This window comes from Anarrhichthys ocellatus, unplaced genomic scaffold, assembly GCF_004355925.1.
Source record: "Anarrhichthys ocellatus isolate YVR2014 unplaced genomic scaffold, GSC_Weel_1.0 scaffold118, whole genome shotgun sequence".
Classification (NCBI taxonomy): domain Eukaryota; kingdom Metazoa; phylum Chordata; class Actinopteri; order Perciformes; family Anarhichadidae; genus Anarrhichthys; species Anarrhichthys ocellatus.
This window is the reverse complement of record NW_022280148.1, coordinates 507,572-524,961: the sequence shown is the minus strand read 5'-3', so window position 1 is coordinate 524,961 and position 17,390 is coordinate 507,572. Positions and strand designations below refer to the sequence as shown.

Sequence of the window (17,390 nt, the reverse complement as noted above, 5' to 3'; positions counted from 1 at the left end):
TACATATACAATGTGACGAGATGTCCCATTTCAATTTGAGACACTTTAAGATGCCACTCCTCCACTCCATTAAAACTAACATGTGTTGCATGGCACAACAAGCACACCGTCTTGTTGCAAACAGAAATATTTTACAGCAGCATGAGGAGTTGGACATAAAGCTCGAGGTGGCTTGCTGAACAAGTATGGCTAGGTGACGTAATGAAAAGTGAAATAATAAAGCAGAAAGTGGAGCTTCCAAAGCATTTCCATTTTGGGTGAAAACTCCCCCACAAATTCATCAGTACGTCTAAAATAAGAAAGGAAATGTGGATACAATTCTGGCCTCTCAAACACGTCTTAGACAGTCATTTGTTGAAATGTGCAACTAGTCTTTTTAGGCACCTCTCTTTGGAAGGACACTCTCCAACTAAACCTTTCTATCAATACTAGAAAACATTAGCTTCCAAAATGATGCACGGGTATGAGGCATCTTTCATGTGTAATTTTAATCCTAATAAACCCACAAAAACCTTTTTGTTAATTTTTTGGGATTATGCTAAATGTGAAGGACAATGGTCAGGCTTAGAAAAGGGCTTTGTCCCGAGGGCTTCTGCTAAATATTGCAAAAGCTTTTCTTCCTGTAGGACAATGGCAGAGCAGGGAAGAAATCTATGTGTAAAAACCAGCAGGAGATTTAAGGTAGAGCGGGTTTCACTGGTGTGAATTTCACAAAGTGCTTGAGCATGCTATGATTCTTCAGTGTAGTTTGTTTGCCAACTGCTTGTCATTTAAGTAACTTGGGCATTCAAGATTGACCTTTGATGTGACATTTAACCTTTTTTAGCATAGACCTGCCACTCCTATCCACAATTAACAATCTTAAGTGAGCAGTATTATTTATGTGAGATGGTCAGAGCTCTGCCACACAACTGTTGTTGTGTTAAAAACTGCAAATACACCCACTTTGCAACATAATTCACAAAGTGTGGCAGAAGAATAAGACCGTTTCCAGTAATTATCCAGTCTATTCCAACCCTCACACAACAAAATACTCGGAAAAGCCAGATGTAAAGTGAAGGATACAACATTTGGATAACTAAAGAGCAAAGGATTAAACAAGTCTATGCATGTTTACTCAGTGAACATTATTTCAGTGGATCAAAGTAAAATAAGTTTTAACTGTTTAAATTAAGTCTTTAGCGTCCCCATGTTTCTTGTCTTATTTCAGTACATTCAGTGTGTAGATCAGCTAAATCTGAACCCTTTCCTCATGTGAACCAATGTCAGGGAGTGTGTGTGTGTGTAGCTGAAAGCTCACGTCCCACTGCAGAGAAAGATCATAGACAGTAGAGAGAAGGGGAAATAGAGGGAGAGAAGGGAGCTGTGTGCTGCTACAATGACTCTAGTTCTACTTCAATGCTGTGCCTCACAAAATGAATACAGTCGCCCGAAGCATTAATATGCCTTGGACTAGAGACACAAAAACAGAGGCGATCACGCAAGTCATTCCTCGATAAAGCTTTTCTAAATAGGTTTCTTGTATTTTCATTACAGGACATCAACGTTCTATCGAGGCTCAAAAATGGCAATACGTTTTTATTTGATTCTTAATCATATGAAGATGAAATATGTTGCTCAGACGAGCTGTAAGTAGCAATAAGAATGAACGTGGAGGTATCAGTTTGTACCTCCGCCGAGATAATCACAGCAACAACAAGGCAACACTGAGATAATCACGACTCAATGTCACTTCCACCTGAAAACACCCCTTTTGGAACCCGCCATCTGCAGTTGTGATATTTTAGACATTCAGCACTGACACAACACAACACTGACGCTGCAAAACCAGCACATTATCTCCTTTTGGAGAGCTCAAACCGGTATCTTAGATTCTACCACATCACAGATTCAACCATGTTCACTAAAGGCAAAAACTAGACTGATTCAAAGACAGAAGCAATGCAGCTGTGTAAAACACGATGCTTACATCTTCCTGTAATAAACCATGGCTCAAAAGCAATGCGGAACTCTCAATGATGCTGCTATATTTTCTGGGACATGTGAAGGCTACCATAGCAACAGGTCACCTGAGAACATAAAATGAAGGGAGAATCTGTCAGTCCAGTTACTCTTCTGAATACATCAATTTCAGAGGGTTGTTTTTACTGAGGACTTGCCATGGTAACGGTGGCTACACTTCTTTGGCTCAGAAATCATGAGAACTGAAAGATGGCTGGTCCATCAGAAGGAAAGAGAGATACCATCTGGAATGTTTCAGCGATAAAGATTTTCCCATTTTACATGAGTATCCAATTAGTAGCATAAATCAAACTGTGAATCCCTTTATGTAATGTAATACAGTAGAAGTACAAACCTGTCTAGTATAATCAAAGTACAGTTAACAACTCAAAGCAGGCTTCCTTTATTCTTGTGTGGAATGACCTGCTTGGCTGACACAATTCAATGATTTTGCTGCTCAGACTGAATGTAGGATAAGAGGATGAGGCACCAAAAAAAGCAAGTTTAAAGCTAAATAGTTCCCCCAGACAATTTTGAATGGACCCAGAATGAAAGAAATCTGTTTCAAATATCAAACCTCTGCAGTGCGGCTCAGCATCAAGGATACAGTCACTTTCTACAGCAGGGGTAGAGGAAATGGGTACTCTAGCGACTCAGCATGGCACTTCCATTAGGTTGAGGGTCTTGTTAGAAACTGATTGTAAAAAGAGTGGTTAGTATCAAAGTGGAAGAGGCCGAGATATCCTGAAATAAAAGTCTCCAGCTCCAAAAATGCTGGGTCCTACACTTCCCATAATGCAACTCAGTCACTTTTCATTGACCCTATCATATTAAACATATGTGTCTTTCAAGCTCCACACCTGTTGATTCTAACGCATGCTTCCTGTTATAAATGTGCACTGTCCGACCCTGGTGACATCAACAGGGTCAAAAAGCTCCTCCAGAGCCACAGAGACATTTTTGAAATTGGGGGAACTTTAATATCCTTAATATATAAACCTCTTATTGGACCTAAAGCACATTTCTGTTCTTTGCTACTGTAAGTGCACCACTTCCTGCTGGTAATCAAAAACCTTATCTCACTAATCTTATCTCACATTATCGTCATGGTCAGAGACTCCACTGAACATTCCAACTTGCAGTTTGCCAAGTCATGCTGACCTCAAGACGAGCCATGATTGCATCTAATTATCGACCACAATGGTACAGCTTTTTCTCCACTCTCTTATTAGCTTTATAAAAGGGCCCGTTTTCAACCTCCAAATCAATTTCCCTCCTTGTTAGTCCCAGGCTACCGAGGAAGCAACGGTAAACAACACGTCAGAGAGTGCTCGTTCTACATGACAGGGTGCGTCCACAATATGAGAAAGTAATTGCACACGTGAACGACAAAGTTACTTTGGGATTAAGTGTATTTGTGGGTTATCACGGTAGTTTGTGGGGGAATCAAAATTTCACAGCTGAACCCAAGCCCTTATTCACTTGAATCTCCAGGCCGTGTTCCTGTGCTCCAACCCTGTTTCTTATGCAGCCTGTCAGAGTATTGCACAAACAAACATTACACCACCAGAGATGAAGCGGCCCAATCCACATTAAAAGGGCTGTACTTTTATCCTGTCTGCACACGGGAGGCTTGAGGAAACAAAAGCACATTATCTCTTGGTTTGGAGGGGGGTGATATTTCAAACAGGATGTGTCTGGATGAGAGTGGGGGCATTAGGCAGGTTGCATTACCATGGCTGCTGTTTTGTGTTGGTGTTCTAAATATAGTCCACCGAGGTTGAGTTTGTGTGCACTGCCAGATGCCTGGCCTGTTCCTTGGCCTTGGTAAAGACTGTAGGCCACGACCCATCTTTTGATCTTTAAAAGAAGGCTTGGGAGAGTCAAACTGATATGTTTTGCTAAGAAAAAGATACCAGGAAAAGAGCAAGAACTGTCAAATGTATCAAATCCAGGTGGCAACCTCTGGTTCTAAAAAGTGAAGTCAATCCATAAGAAACCTAAACTTGCATTCTCTCTAATGTCCATCAGGGGGCGAATCCTCTGGCTGCTAAAAGAAGTCTGATTGTATTGAAGTCTAGTAGTGAACTTTGATACTCTTTTATAAAAGCCAAAAGAGAGTCAGAGTGTTGGTTTCCATCAAATGCACTCGATAGAAACCGAAATCTATCATAACTATCAACCAGACGGCAGATGGTTTGAAGGCATTGTATCTTCCCTAGTTATGAAAAATGGAAAAGAAACCCAGTAAAATCACAATTGGAAGTTAAATGACTCGAGACAATTAGTTGACAGGCAAGCATAACCACAAAGAAGAGCTTTTGATGCCACACATATTGCCAGCGTACGACCAAAAAGGCATCAACCGCTCAACCATCCACGCGAGGCAGTTTTCTATGAGACACAACCACAACGAGTACAGATACTGAATGTGTAAAAGCAACACAAGAGTAGGCAGACTCCACTGCGGAAACGATGGGAGAAAGACGTAAAAATGAAGAGAAGAAAAAACAACAACAAAACAACAAACCGAAAATGAGTAAGGGCAACCCGCATGCACCAGCTCTCTCCTGCAGTCTCTCTAAAAGCCGGTGCCTGTTAGCGGAACGTCCAAAATGAGGATTAATGGAGCTGAGGCCGGGAGCTGACTGTGAGGAAAACAACATGACTCAGACAATGTCTCGCGGCTCATGTTATTTGTATTGCTGAGCCGTGGTGCTAGTTTAGAGGAAAGACAGAGAAGCGGGCTTGTGGCCAAAAGGTCACAAGCTTGAATCCCGGGACGCGGAAAGGTCGGAGGAGAGAAAGACGGTGACGAACAAACTCCGCTCCCTCGACAACTGCTGTTCAGACGCCCTTAGGCAAGGCACTTATCTGACTGAGGTTGTACTAGGTCGCGCAAATCTGAATTACTGCACTAAAGTGTGGCGGTGTTTGTGCACAGTCAGTCTTTCCTGGACTGATGAAAGGTTAAAAAACAGTCGGGTGGAACAGAACATCCACCCTCTCAAAGCTCCGGGGGCTGCCAGCTGTCTGACTCCAGGACAAACGGTGAGAAGATCACAAGAGGAGGCCATTTTACAAATGAACAAATTAATCCTAGAGGTTCAGGGGGATTTGGTGTGCTTCTAAAAAACATAAAAGGATTATCGCTGCACTCTCATAGAGGTATCGTTGGAACCTGAGTAAAAACAAGCCAGCTGAGTGGAGGCCTGAGCCACCCTCATTCATCAGTCTGCGCCGGCCTGTTTGAAGTGCAGCAGCCGCCAAGTAGTTATCTGTGTTCTCCACAAGTAAGATCAAGCACCTCACAGCTATGACCAAGCAACAGTCTTCAAAGAAATGTATATGTACCTTTCGATGCAACAGATACAGTATGTTGGCAGTACATATATCCTCTGTGTTTGTTCTGACTTTTGTACCTTTTTGGCTGAAGTTTTTGGAATCCGAGTAACAATGTCAGTGCTTCATTTTGATTGCTGCAATATTTGTTTGTTTTTTTTGGGGGAGGGGCGACACTAAAAGTAGTTAATATCACTCCAACATCCACAGACAGGCTGTTCACAGGCTGTGGAGCGGTGTTGTGAGCCGTTGCTTAGTGTCCCAGTGGTTTTAGTACTCCATGCTTTTGTCTGTACGGAGGTTAAAGTGACAAAACAACCCGGTTGCTGCGAGTTTTGACAATCCGGTCATTTGTTGTCACCATACTATCTGGAACCATGGCAGTGAAACGGCTTATGCAGACTACAGCCCCTCCTTTGTTATCTTTGACTACAGCTGCAGATGATTCAGCAGGTGTTGAAATAACCTGAAGGAAAAGTGGGAATCAGTGCTGATATGAACAAACTGGGCTAACTAGCTGACCTTTTCCAGGTGGAAAACGTACTCGACAGCAGCAAAATGTTGGAGCAGATGTCTTGAATCATGGTTGAGGTCTTGTGTTTGTAGAATATACCATATTGAAGTTGACGGCTCATCTCCTAGAGAGGCCAGCCTTCAAATGTCACCAGCTGCCGTGAGAAACTCCCACCCGGAGGCTTGAAGCTTAGACGCAGTTTCCACAAATATGTCCACAACGATTTCATCCTCTTTTAGATTGTGCAAAGTAGCTGCAGTATTGTTGTACTTCAAATTTAAATTTGACTTTAAATTCATATTCTGCAGTTACTTCCATTTGTGTTTAGCAGTAAGAAATGGTTGCATTGTATTTGTAAAAAACAGAACACGTACAGTAGGAGAAAGTTGCCCCTTGACGGTGTTCATGGCAGTAATGCATTTAACTGTACACTTTTCTAGGTTCCTTTCTCTCTGCTGACATGAACAATGTGCGTTTTGTTGCAGAAACTTGATCGCAACCTCAAGTCTGCATCCATTCTCTGAAACCCAAGGATGAGCCGACACAAATCAGTCAAAACCAGCTTGCAGTATATTGATCAGAATAGCAATAGATACTCTATCAAGTGTCTAATACAAGCTTCTGACAGTCAACACTACACCTGAAGAGCACACACAGTGGATAACTATTTGACACACCTTCGTCACAGCCCGTCAGTCCAAACAAGTACATCTACATCCACTACTACAGAGGAACTAGTCAATAACGACGTGAAACTACAGGGTCTACTAATGGGCCTTTCCCGGCAAAAAAAACAGTCTCCACGCCATCATACACCCACCTGGCAGCGAGATGGGCGACAGCTCGTTATAGCCCCCGAAGGAGGCATTGCGGATGAGTTTGCGTCCGTCCGGGTGCGGGGGTCGGAGCGACGCTGTACCGCCACACGTGGAGAAACGGCGGCGACTCAGCAGGCCCTCCTCCTTCATCATCATGGGGCTGGCGGGAGCTCCCTCTCCCTCGGCGTGTGCAAGGAAGGGAGGGAGGGACGGGGGAACCCCGAGGAAACCTGGGGGTGGAAGGTCGAGGGGGGTCGGGGAAACAGTCCGATCTGTCCCACGCAGCTAGTGAACCAAGCGGATAAACCAACCAAAACACACACACACACACACACACACACACACAGACACAGAGTAGCTCAGACACAAAACAAATGCAGTATGCTGCTTTCCTCTACGCTTCCTTCAGCAGACTGCTCCCTTTCTCCCTTGCACACTCACTCACTCTCTCTCTGCTCTGTGAGCGTCTCCGAAAGCAGCAGCCTGTAAGTACTTAATAACAAATAAGCTGAGCCCCTCCTACTCCCTCTCTTCTGGATGGGTAGGAGAGCTGAATCTTGAAAAAAGTCCCCTATGCTCCACATCTCATCTCTCTTTGCTGCTCAATCTCTCGCTACATTTTTTATTTTTTCCATTCAAGGACTTAAGATTCAAAGGGACACTTCACCGCTTCCCGACTTATTTCAATGGATTATTCACTGGGGTCTACAACACCTGTAGTCAGATGTAATCTCTCCATTCACTCTTATGAAATTAGTGGATGATGGCAAAAAAAACACAGGAGGATTTGGTTGACAGAAGTTAACATCACCATGTCGCTTGTCGGGAGTCTTAAGAGATTTGTTTGGTGAGGAGTCGATGCAACAAGAAGATGCATGAGCTCAAGCTGCTACCGGCGGTGCTGCCTTCCAGCTAGTGGCTGACGTAGAAAGGTAGCAGCCCGTGTGGCTGACGGACAGACTGGCCCAAACAGCAGCATCAGTGCTGCCAGCTAAGGGAGGTGACAGCAGGTCCACTGGGAGTAGAAAAGCAGACCTGCAAAAAATAATATTTGGATCCAGTTGGCCGCCAAATCCAGTCATTCACATGGAGAGAGTTTCACCATTGAAGGTTTGTTTTTGCTGCCAGTTCGGAAGAGGTGCGGTTTGCGTGACAACAGAGGGGCCACTGATGAATAGTTGGAACTATGCTTATCAAATCAGAATCCTTTATCTCGTTTACTCAAACATAGCTTTCAACCACTTATAGCAAAAGAAAGTCACACTCTTCATTAATTTGAATCCACAGGTTTTTTTACATTATATAATTGCCTTTTTAATTTACTTATTGTTTGTAACTTTATCAAGCTTGTAGTCTGTAAATGGACCAAGCTTAAAGTCTGGCAAACAGTCAGGCTGGTTTCCCACTGTGAAATACATACTGGTACATTAAGGCACTGTGGTTTAAGGCTCTGTCTGTACAGAGGGGCGCTGATTTCTCCATCAATATGAAAGGCGCGAAAGGGGTTGTTGTGTTAACGGCCTTACAAACCACGAGGTGCTAATGAACAGCCACGTTAATAGCCGTGAAATGTCCCTTTAGGACACTGACCCTCCTCCTAATCCCACTATTCTCTTCATCGCTCAGGTTATGCAGCTTGTGAACTGTGTCTGCTATGCGTCAGACTGCGCGCGCACACGCACCCACACACCCACCCACACAATATTGAATCACAAAACATTGGCTCTATTGAGGACAGAAGATCACACCAGTGCTCTGTTGACCCCACTATATTCCACAGACGTTAACCAATCAATCAAAATTCTAATTCAAGGGGAATATCATCACATTCTCCTTACGTCGTCATACTTCCCATTTACTATATTCAGCTTTGACAGCTGAGGAGACACGAAGGCTCCGTGTGGTGAGCACTGGTCACTGAGTGCTGCATTGAAGCATGTGCTTCTGCAGTTAAATAGTGCAGAGAGCAGATGCTTTGTGTGTGACCGAGTAGACATAATTGTTTTTGTTGGCAGATATCTGTGGCCCACTTGGGACTCAGAGAAATGTTATCTCGGTGGTGCCAATCCAGCTGCATTTTCGCGGAAAAAATGTGGCTCAGACCAGAGGAAAAGCTTTATACTTGGAGCTTTTTTTCATATGTCGATGAGAAATTGAGCCCTTTTGCATGCTGTAAGTAGCCATGTGCCGTTTTAGATCTCAAACCGGGAAAAGCTGTCTGGTTGCTGTAATGAAGGCTGTGAAAGATAATTCTTTCTGCAAGGGCACCAGCGGTTACTGTATCTCTGCAGAAATGAATTGCCTTGGCTGGAACTGGGCCTTATCTTTAAGAACCCAATCTACTGTTGATCCTTCCTCATATTACCAACATCTTAATCTTCCTTTCAGCGGACTTGGACTGTTTTACGCTTTCATTTTAGCATGTTGAAAGACGCACGACACCGAACCATGCTACCAACTGTTCGTGGGGACGTTCCATCCAAGACAGCTTGGAGAAGTAAACGGTGTGATCCTCTCTGGAGCCAACTGTCCCAGAGCCAACTGACGAATCTTAAAACTGATGAATGTGCGGCTCCGCCTGCATGACTCCAATGTGCTTTAATTAACACAGGTAATTATGATGTTCAGTATGTATAATTCAGATCCCAGACCTCATTAACCTGCTTGCAGAGGAAAAGCCCATTTCTGCTGCTCCAATGGCATTTGAGAGGCACTTGAGAAACATTGGCTAAGTATAGTCATCATCTGGATAACTTTTCAAGTTATTTCTGGTCAAGCAAATCTTACACCGCACCACATTCACTGACTGAACAAATAGACCTAATCCACAGTCAAGCATGGCTTTATCCTCGTGTAAACAAACGTTTTGTCCACTTGTGCCGTCCTATGGATACAGATCTTCTGAACTCCTGGCACCAATAAATCATTTCATGCACTCTTACAACTAATTTTCGAATTCCATCCACCTTTGTCTTAAAAGCATTCCCGTCACAGGGACGTGCAAAACCACTAGGCGTCCAAATGTGAGCGTTGTTTTTTAGCTCTTTGGCGTGACTGGCCTGATGAAGTTACTGGTGCGACCCGTCTACCTGCTCCAGTTCTCACAGTTTTTCCCCCCACTGCATTCACGTGAATAGGGTGTATAGAAAGTGTTGAATCATAATTCTCGCGGTGCCTATGTTGCCTAAAGGCAACGTGGTTGAGGAAGTTACTCAGCCTTCTTTGTTATGCTGTCAATCATGATTACACACCCCTCTCAGTTGATGGCACGCCCCCAAGTCTGAATTGAAAAAAAAACTATCTGCAAGTGAAAAAAAAAGATTTGAAACTGAAAATATAAAATCTGAAAGTGAAAAATATAAGACCTCAAATATCAAAATATATATGAAAGTGAAAAATGAAAATAAATATTTTATTCAAAACAATTCAATTCAAAACCTATTTGTTTAGTGCTAACTAGCAAATCTTACCACGCTACCAAGCTAAACTAAGATGGCAAACATGGAAAACCTGCTAAACATCAGTATGTTAGCATAATCCTTGAATGTATGCTAGCATACTGCTGTAGCTTCAAAGCACTGCTGTGCCTATTGCTGCGTTCCAGACAACTCGGAGGTCACAATTTTCACAGGTGAAATTTCCAACTACCAACCTACTATTTACAGTGTGCGCTTCCATTGCTGAAATCAGCATAGTTAGCATATGAATTCTTGAGTTATGGACACAGGTGACCTTTGGCCAACAAATTCTGTCAAATTAGTTCACCCTAGAGTCCAAGTGGATGCACAAATCACGAGACATTTTTTAAAGGAGTTCATGAGAAACCATGAAAAACCGTGACTGCAATGCAGACAAACTATGACACAGTAACTCAAGAGCTGCAATCCATTCGATACCATACAGCCATACAGTAATACACACACTGCAGTCACATGCAAACAAACATATCTTGTCTTACATAAATGCAACAAGGGGACCCTGTAAGCCTGGGATTAGCTTCTCAACAAAGAGGCTTTTTGAACACTAGCCTACAGGTATCTCCTGCTGTAGTCCTCTCCTCCTAATCTCACTGTAAGAAACAGACACTTTGAAGAATACAACGATCAAGGGTCTAGTTTCTCTCCACATTTTGTCAGTAAAAGCCATTTCACCTTGGTGTGATCTTTGTTCTATCCTCACGAGAGCCACCTCACATAGACATTTCATACATACCGAAATCATCACAGGGAGGGGGATTCCACGTGAGCAGGTAGAACTGGGACAACACAGACGTCAAGCGCTAACAAGCACTCCCCTGTCAGTTGGCACTACTTCACACTGTACCTTGCTTTCCTTCAGGCTAAAACATAGAAAAAAAGTTTGCAAAGGTCAAGTGTCGACAGGACCCAAATCGCCCAAATCATGCTAGGATCCCCTCCCGCTTTAGATCCAGGTCGTGTCAGTGCAGGCAAGCCTTCGGTCGTCCGGGCAGAGCTCAGGCCCCGAGGCCGGGATATTCTCCATCGCTTCGTCCTGTCCTCCTGTACTTCCACGGACTCTTCCTTATTCACGTCTCGGCTGTCAAGCCTTGTGCCTCTTAGTGCTCAGGCCTCGCAGGGCTGAGGCGCTCATTGGATGAGAGTGTGAGCGGGAGAAGGAACGGATTGGTTAGTGTGGATAAGACCAGCCCCCTTGGCTGTGGTTAACCCCGTCTGACAGGGCATAATCCATGAGGCTGAGTCTAAATCCATGCTGACCCCACCTGCTCTCTCGCTCTTGCGCCCCCACCTCACGTTTCCGATCAACTAACTTCCATTCAAATATATTCTTAATTTCTTCGTTTTTTAAATCTCTTTCTCGGTTCTCTCACTATCTTATTATCTTCACTACATGGTGCCCCCCCCAGCCACCGCGGCCTCGCTCTGCAGCACAGGTAGACTCTCCCGTTTACCGGGGAAGACGACAGCCAGTCAGCGAGAGGCGGTCAAAGCGAGAGCAGCGCCAAAGCGGATTGAGGGAGCCTTGTCAAACAACCTCCTGGGTCTATTTTTGGTTCTCAGTGAGTCATAATGGAAAAGAATGGCTCACTTGGCAGCCAAACTACGGACACCAGAGTAAGTCTGTGCGTACGTGAGGATGTGACAAACACTCGCCACTCCAGCTCCATTATGAAAGTAGTCTGAATTATAAACAAATAATATCAACATCTTACATAACTTTCTATTAGAGTGTGACCAATAGATAGACAAAATATTTTTTAGGTCAGTGATATTTGATTGGGGAAAAAAATAATAATTAAAGAGTTGTGACAAATATATGTACCGACGAGACATTTGAAGGGTTGAAAAAACATACTTTGCTTTGCTCGCTTGTTACTAATTGGGTGACATGTACAACATCTTATATGTAAATATATATGTGTAATATATGCAACATCTCTATGTATGATATATCTGTGATAAATTCACATCAGGGGATAACATTGGACTTCGCCGAAATATTGGAAATACCGGGCGATGGCTGTCCTCAACCAAAGAAATTCGTGGTCTAATAACACTCATATGATTGTCGACTAATTGATCGCCAGGTTTGTAAAACTGAGATCCTCCACAAAGAATCCCACAAAAGCATTACTTTAGATGTTGTGTTTGCCAGAGATTCGGTCCTTAGTTTCTTTCAGTGCCTTGCAAACGTATTAACCACTTGGTGTTTTTACGTATTTTGTCGCAAAATTTCTTTTTTCAATCGATTGTATTTAATAGATGTACACAAAATAGTCAAAAATTGGTGAAGTGACTGACGTAACTATCGTCATAATCCATCTTCACACGTTACTCGTCCGACCTACTTCTCAAATCAGAAATAACAGTCATCACCCTCTGACTCTGGAGTAAAGATGAAAACTTAAACATCAGTCATTTAGGAAAAAAAAAAAGACAGTATCTTCAAACATTGGTCCAGAAAAAATAATCAAGGCATACACTGTCATCACTTTGACGTAGGACCTACGGCTAGCAGAAGGGAAATCCGTTGTCATAGATACACATTTTGTGCTGCAGGGAGATGAGGATGAAAAAAAGAAGCTTCCATGCTGTTTTGCCGACTCGTGCTTCACGGATGCAGTACTGCTTAGAAGGTGATGTTGATGGACAGACAAAGGCCACGTCCGCTTGTAGATCTGCTGAATAAGACTAGTGGCCAAAGAGGTTTTTTTCTTTCATTGTACTAATATGAGTCAACTGGACAAAACTGAGTGCAGAACAGATGTAGGACACCTGCACAAAGGGGGACTTCAACTACTATGTTTGTTGTGAAGTGCATGAAGTCTTCCTCTTGACAAATATACAAACAACAATGACAGAAGCTGGGCATCAGTTAAAAAGCTTTAATAGAAGCTAACGCAAATGACTAACATTGTTGTGTGCACATACATCTAACATGCCTACATGTGATGGATATAATGTGTGTTATTTTGTGTGGAGGTCAAGAAAGAGGGATGTGTATTTATTCCTGTTATGCTCACTCCCTCTTGTGGTTGGATTTAGGTTTACAGCTCTCTTAAAAGTTACATCAAATTTATTCATGCAGTGGCGTGAAGCTACAGCCGATTGCTGAGAGCGCATACGACATGATCTTAAATGTCATGAGCAGCGAGTCTCAGGTTCGTTTCCCGGATGGACTGTTTTCTGCATGTCATTGCTCTTTTCCCACATTATTATTCTCTCTCTCTCTCTCTCCCTCCCTCCCTCTCTCTCTCCCTCTCGCTCTCCACAATCATCTTTGAGCTGTGACCCTACAAATTCAACAACCAAATGTGAAAGGCAACACATTTGCAGTTTGAGATTTGAAATAGTGGAAGTGCAACCCAGCAGCAATCCATTTGTTCATCAAATCTAGCAGTGAAGACAAGCCCACACAGCTTTCACATGTGATCTGGGATGCTGGCAGAATATGGATCTGGTGAGATGCCCTTTTATCTGGCTCAAAACTACCAGACAACAACAAGCCAAACAAAGTTATTCAAATCTACTCGGTTGAAAAAAAAAAAAAACGTTGTTGAGTCTTGAGGCATCTCGCCTCGCCACTAGAGTATATATATTTTTTAATTTCCCATTTTTGCAGCGCTGTCATAACAAAAAAAAATACCTGACCAAATGAACCTCTGAACAAAACAGATACAAAGAAAATGTCCATCAAAATCTTGCAGTTCACTAACCACAGCAGAGAATCCACAAGAGGGCGCCGTGACACAAGAACAAAGTCCAAGCAGTGAGACGAGGGGTGATGTAAGACCCTGGCCGGATCTACCTGTGAGCTTATTTCTAGACGGTTATGCATCCTCCATTTGATCTGTTCCTAATCGGAGGCCCTGTAGTGTGACTCTCATGAGCCGTCAATAGAAACCAGTAGACGGTTTACAGCAATGCAGCCAGAATCTGACGGCGTTTTCCAACGGATCTATTGTGCAAAGACAAGAGTCCGATGATGAGGGGTCTGACCTGGATCTGGAGTTTAGGCATATAGGTCATACACAGCCGCTATAGTGATCCTATGTGATCTACTGTGTGTAAAACATTTGCTGTCATAGAATGACAAAGGCAGCAAAAACTAGAGAACATCGGGATTCGGGCCAGGGGCACAAAGTGTGTGTGTGTGTGTGTGTGTGTGTGTGTGTGTGTGTGGGGGGGGGGTCCACACTTCCTACCCCCTTCTATGTTTAAAAAGCAATGTATTTTTTCTCTTAAAGTACTAATTCACTTTGTGACTTTTCCTTTTAAAGAACACATTGTTATTTATTGTTATTGTAAATTGTCTATGTATTACCAAGGCATTTGTCAGTCATACTGTTAAGATTGGAAAAAAATATGAATGTGTTGGTGAAGTTTCTGCCTAAAATCTTCGGTGAGGAGCTCATCATGGAGCCCTGCCACGGACAGACAGACACACAAACACCTGCAACGTACTCAATACCTCCGATGTGGTGGTTCCCGCTACAGTTGGTGTCTCTAGGAAGACATTTTGCCACGATGACACACAGACTCGCGAGGTGTAAACAACGAAGAGAGGATATAAACCTGATCACCCTGCAGGTTTGTGGCAGTGCATCAGTAGACGGACTCATCGAGAGCCCGAGTGATAGTTTCTCCAGCAGGAGAGTCTGGGAAAGGTACAGCCTACACATAACACTGACCACTGTCCCGGGGGCTGCAAATGTCCAATGTCAAGTGCAAGTCACATTCATGTGTTTTATCAGGACATTTGCTGCAGAGGAACTGGACTTCGGCCTTCAGGCTCATCACACAGAACTAGCAACACCAGAAAATGTGAATGTTGGAGATCCCATGCAAATCTGTCACGTGAGGAAGACATCACAAGTAAGGGAGGGATTACTCTCTTTTAAAGCAACAAAACCGCTGAATGACCTGCATTGAGGAAGTGTATGTGTTATAACTTATGAGCGGAGGACAAAAGTTGTTATTCCACTATGAAACCTATGCAGGAAGAGCTGGATTTATTCAACTGTACAACTAAGTTATTGTAGTTATGTAAAACATTGCTGTAGAAATTAATATTGTGCTCTATTTACCAAGATGACAGGTAAACATGGAAGAAGTACTGAGTTTGTACAGTGAACAACAGAAAATTAATTTGGCTTATCGGAGCACATGAGGTGATACTAAGAGACATCATACTGAAATATGGTACAATATGCTCACAAAACGGGAAATTAGAACACAGGTCCATCTGTATTAATAAATAAGAAATAGTTTTTATACTTGAAGTAAATAAAGACCCTGGCCACTTGTATTTCTGAATTTACAGTAGCAGTTTTTGTCATAATACTTTGTTTCTCTTTCTTTTAAATAAGCTATTTTTATCTTCCTGAATTAGAATGTGGTGTGAGTGCAGGTCATAAAAAGCTTAAAAGAGTTGAAGAAGTCATTTATGTATTATATGACGTCATAAAAAGGAAAAGGTGTTAAGCTGCGAGTATATTTTCATCCAAAAATAATCCATGGAGCTCAGTGTAATACTGCACAAACCAAAGCTGACCTATAAGACAAGTTTAAGCCGGGAAATTGCCTGCTTGCGGTGAATGGCGCATCTTACCGTGGCTGTAACTGATCCCCGGGCTGAGGCTGGAGGGGCTGGCAACGAGCTCCCTGTTGGGCGTTTGGAGGCCCGCCTCCTTCTCCCTCTCCTTGTCCCGGTCCTTACCCTGGCGCTGGCTCATCCTGCCTGGTGTCAGAAGGACGGTGTCATCACCGCACACTACGGCAGCTGCAGACGAGGCAGCCGGGGGGGGGGGGGGGTAAAGGGAGGGACATGAGAGGAGAGATCAGACATGTTTGCCTTCTTACTTCACATCAGAGAACATCCACAGACAGCCCTCCTGTGAAGCATCTGCTAGGTGCGGCCCTCTGTTTCATAACACATTTTTAATATCGTGTGTAACTTTCGATTTCATGAGCGCTGATCGGCTCGATATGTGTGCGTGTCCCTTATTGCTCCACCTTGTTTACCTGGTGCTAATGAAGCGAGCAGGCTAGCTGTTCCCTCTGAAGCTCATTGTGGTTGGCAGAAGACAAAAATAAATGTATAAATTAAAACAAGAGATTCATCCCTGCTTAACGGAGATGCTGCATGATTTTAATATACGGTAGTTTCTAACAGCACTCCATACAAAGCTCAACACAGCGCGAGTATGAAAACTAACCAACAGATATGGGAATGTTTTTGACATGGAACTTCTTGGCTTTCCCATAACTGCCTATTGGAATGACAGAAACTGTGGATATAATTAAATCATGAAATAATTTATACATATTTGTTCAAATTAGCTGAGCTACTCCACAGTCTTCCCACAAGGCATGGTTGGTTAAAGGTTTTGAACCTCCACAACAGCAGTGAGAAACCAAGTGGTAAGAATGTGGAATAAAAGGAAATAGGTGGCTTATACAACTTAAAAAATCTGCATGTGCAAAGAAAGCCCAGAGCTAAGTTAATGTCAAAGAGACTGCATGCAAATGCTGCTACATGACAATCTGCAGTTAATGGTTTATTAATGAGGTTGGATAAACTTAAGCACTAGCAGAGCAATCAAGAAAACTGTTAGGAGCCTGAGACCAGTTTAAGTACACAAAAACCAGGGAAAAATAAACATTTGAAAGAGCATTTGTCAGAGGAGATTGTGTCAAATGGGTGCGTTTATATTAGCTCTTCGCCTTCATTAAAAAACACACACACTCCCTTCATGTTTTATCTACACCTAAATACCCACGCTGACCCTTCCCCTGACTGTGTGCCCTGCCCTTAGCCCTTCCTCTGAAAGGTCACTGGCTTACCGGAGGTGGCATGGTGCTCTCTTAACTCTGCATGGTGCTAGGAGGGGAAAGAGTGGAGAACGAAAGAGAAAAGCACAAGAGGGATGGGAAAAAAAGAAAAAGAAAAGAGGTGATGATCAGGGAACACAGAGAGAGAGAGCAAGGAACAGAAAGAGAAAGGGATTGAAAAAGTGTGTTGGAGATTTTGGATAAAGATTAAAGAATGGGAGGGAAGGCAAGAATGGGGGGGCATCCATCATGTTGACCAGATGTTGGCAGTGGCAGGATTGCGTGCGTCAGGATGGACGGTTGTGGGTGGCATCAGCAACGGGAGCAGCAGGAGACGCCGCAGCCACACAGGACGAAAAAAAAAAAAAAAAAAAAAAAAAAAAAAAAAAAAAAAAAAAAAAA

General features: G+C 43.2%; 1 protein-coding gene across 8 annotated transcripts in view; it reads right to left on the bottom strand.

Annotated features, from left to right (window-relative positions):
* osbpl8 (oxysterol binding protein-like 8) overlaps positions 1-17,390 on the bottom strand; it is an 86,655-nt gene that overhangs the window by 30,708 nt on the left and 38,557 nt on the right. For 3 of the 8 annotated variants that reach the window (XM_031876884.1, XM_031876886.1, XM_031876885.1), the window contains exons 3-4: positions 17,001-17,037; positions 15,766-15,936 (exon numbers count right to left, since the gene is read on the bottom strand). In XM_031876884.1, coding sequence (XP_031732744.1) covers positions 15,766-15,936; positions 17,001-17,037 — 208 coding nt within the window. Of the gene's footprint in view, positions 1-6,677; positions 7,062-15,765; positions 15,937-17,000; positions 17,038-17,390 lie in introns of those variants that run through there. The other 5 variants (XM_031876889.1, XM_031876891.1, XM_031876887.1 and 2 more) reach the window with 3 other exon arrangements.